Here is a 2,716-nt window from a genome sequence, read left to right as displayed (position 1 = left end):
ATATATATATATGCTCAAAATCAATAGGTTTCATTGTCTTAAGTTAACTCATTTATTTGACCAAAATCAATCTGTTTATTTTCTGAAATCCAGTCTTTAACTCTTTTATTACCATATTTTGTTTGAAATACACTGCTTTTGCTTCAACTACAAGTGAAAATAATGAATAGTTTAGTAAAATAACATTGACATTATTAAACTGGTGTTTGGAATATAAATTAACATGAAATTTGATGGAAGGTTTTTATTTAGAACACTGTAAACAAGAAGCCTGTATCATCAAATTAGAAGTGGTCTCAGGTGGGTTGGTATCAAAAAGGTTAATTGCTCAAACTCAACTTGATGATTTGTTTCACATTCTATCCATATATATCCTTGAATTCAAAGCCAATCTATTTAGGTACCTGAATCAACTCATTTATGATAGCTTCTTTCAAAACCCTAAAATTTTAAAATTTAGTTAAGAAAATTCTCAAAATTTGTCTCTACTGTAAATTATTGAAGAAAAACATAATTTAGAAATAAACTGTTACTGATTTCTTCATTCTATTCATATATTTTTAGGGTTCCTACCGCTATACTGGTCAGTTTTGTGAATGTAATGATTACAGCTGTGAATACTTTGATGGAAAACTTTGTGGCGGTAAAGCATTTGTTGGAAATCTATCATTTTGATAATCATCATTATTAGATATTATAGCTGAGGTTTTCTTTCATTCTTTTTCTGGTTTCAGTCAATGAAAGACAGCCATGTCGGAGCATTGCCTTTAAATGCTTCAGTTGATTACATCCATCCTATTACTCTATCTCATTGGAGAGTTTATCATTTTTGTAAGAAATGAAAGATGTAAATTCTGGTGCAAAGGACATAACACAGCTGCATACACTTACACACACACACACACACACACACACACACACATATATACACACATATATGAATGTACTCTACGGGGTGGTTGGTGTTAAGAAGGGCATCCAACTGTAAAAACCATGCCAAAACAGACACAGTAAACTGTTGTAGTCTTCAACCTGGCTGGCTCCTGTCAAACCGTCCAATGGCTACCAGCATGGAAGATGGACATTAAATGAGAATTTATGGGGGTAATAGTGTCATTTGACATCTATTTTTCAGTACGTGGTGAGGCACAAGCTAAGCCCTTGTTATAATTATGTATATAATTATAAAATATTTATAAAATTTACCTATGAGGTTTTATTTCCGTGCTGACCACCTGGTAAAAATCATTAATGATTTTTACCCTTTATTATTATTATAATTAATATTTGAAAAAAATATTTACTCCTTGATCAAAACTGTATTAACTGCAGGCTTGATTTTTAATGCACTGCATGTGGCTATAAGACAAGGATATGAATTCTACTTCGCAGCATATCTCTGCGAGTCTCGACGGATATAAGCTAAGTGAAGACGCAGCTTGCTTACATATTCGTGGTCACTCGTATATTTATGCCTTGAAATACCGACACTGATGAATGCAATAGGTAATGTTTTTATTACTTTTAGCCCAAAACACTATCATGTACACAGTTAACCAAAGTTTTAATTCATTTTCTTTCTTCTGCGTGTGTGTCTACTGTCTATCTTAAAAATACAGATACTAATTATATATATATATATATATTTCCAATGTATAATTTGCCTAAAATAAATAAATGTTAATTTTTTTTCCTAGGTATAAAACAAGGAGTATGTGTATGTGGGGAATGTCAATGCAAAAAAGGCTTTGAAGGTTCAAGTTGTTCTCTCACCAAAGCAACAGATAAGTGTATGGCATCAAATGGAGTTAGTAATTGCTTTTCCTTATTTTATTATTAATAACTTCTTTACAGTTCTCCATCCTTTCTTCTTATCTCAATGAACTCTAAAATACAAATAATATTCTGAGATTGAACAAATAATTCGCAGTAATACATATCACCACCATTTTAAAATCTACTTTTCCATGCTTGCATGGGTTGGACGGTTTGACAGGAGCCAGCCAGGCAGAAGCCTGCACCAGACCTCTGTGACTGTTTTGGCAGGACTTTTACAGCTGGATGCCCTTCCTATCACCAACCACTCAGCAGAGTGGACTTAGTGCTTTTTACGAGGTACTAACACAGGAGAGGTCAGTTTTGGCAAGGTTTTTACAGCTGGATGTCCTTCTAAACACCAACCACTTTACAGTGTGGAATGGATGCTTTTTAAGTAGCACCTGCACTGACAGGGTCACCAAGTACCTTGCAAGACAAAAAAAAAATGATATATATATGTGAATACATATGTACTGTAGTGAAAATGGTATACTACTTCCCATGTGACAAAGTCAGACAGTCAGTTATTGTAGGTGGTCAGTAGTAGTAGAGTCATTGTACAAGTTCTCAGCTGGAGTCAGTGTCAGTTACATGATATATACGAGTTTGAGTTACCATCAAAGTAGACATTTCAAAGTCATTGAGTCATTGTCTTGCAGATCTATCAGCGATAGCACGATAGATGAGTCAAAGATAATAAGATACAGAATACCACCACTACATAATAGTGGCGACAAGGATATTACAGTGTCAACAGTAGCATGCAGGTGGACGAAGATCCATATTATAATAATATGCTCATGTAAATCCGCATATTTCTGGATGTCTTTCCCCACCTCAGATTGTTACATGACTCCTGTTCCCTTATCATTCATTATATATATATATATATATATAT

The 2,716-nt window shown here is 33.7% G+C and overlaps 1 protein-coding gene across 1 annotated transcript in view; it reads left to right on the top strand.

Moving 5' to 3' along the window:
• LOC106884407 (integrin beta-like protein 1) overlaps window positions 1-2,716 on the top strand; it is a 61,474-nt gene that overhangs the window by 50,911 nt on the left and 7,847 nt on the right. The window contains exons 17-18 of the mRNA XM_014935770.2: window positions 565-643; window positions 1,698-1,807. Coding sequence (XP_014791256.1) covers window positions 565-643; window positions 1,698-1,807 — 189 coding nt within the window. The remainder of the gene's footprint in view (window positions 1-564; window positions 644-1,697; window positions 1,808-2,716) is intronic.

Source organism: Octopus bimaculoides, chromosome 1, assembly GCF_001194135.2.
Source record: "Octopus bimaculoides isolate UCB-OBI-ISO-001 chromosome 1, ASM119413v2, whole genome shotgun sequence".
NCBI lineage: Eukaryota > Metazoa > Mollusca > Cephalopoda > Octopoda > Octopodidae > Octopus > Octopus bimaculoides.
Note: the sequence above shows the minus strand (reverse complement) of the source record. Positions and strands in the feature narration are given on the sequence as shown.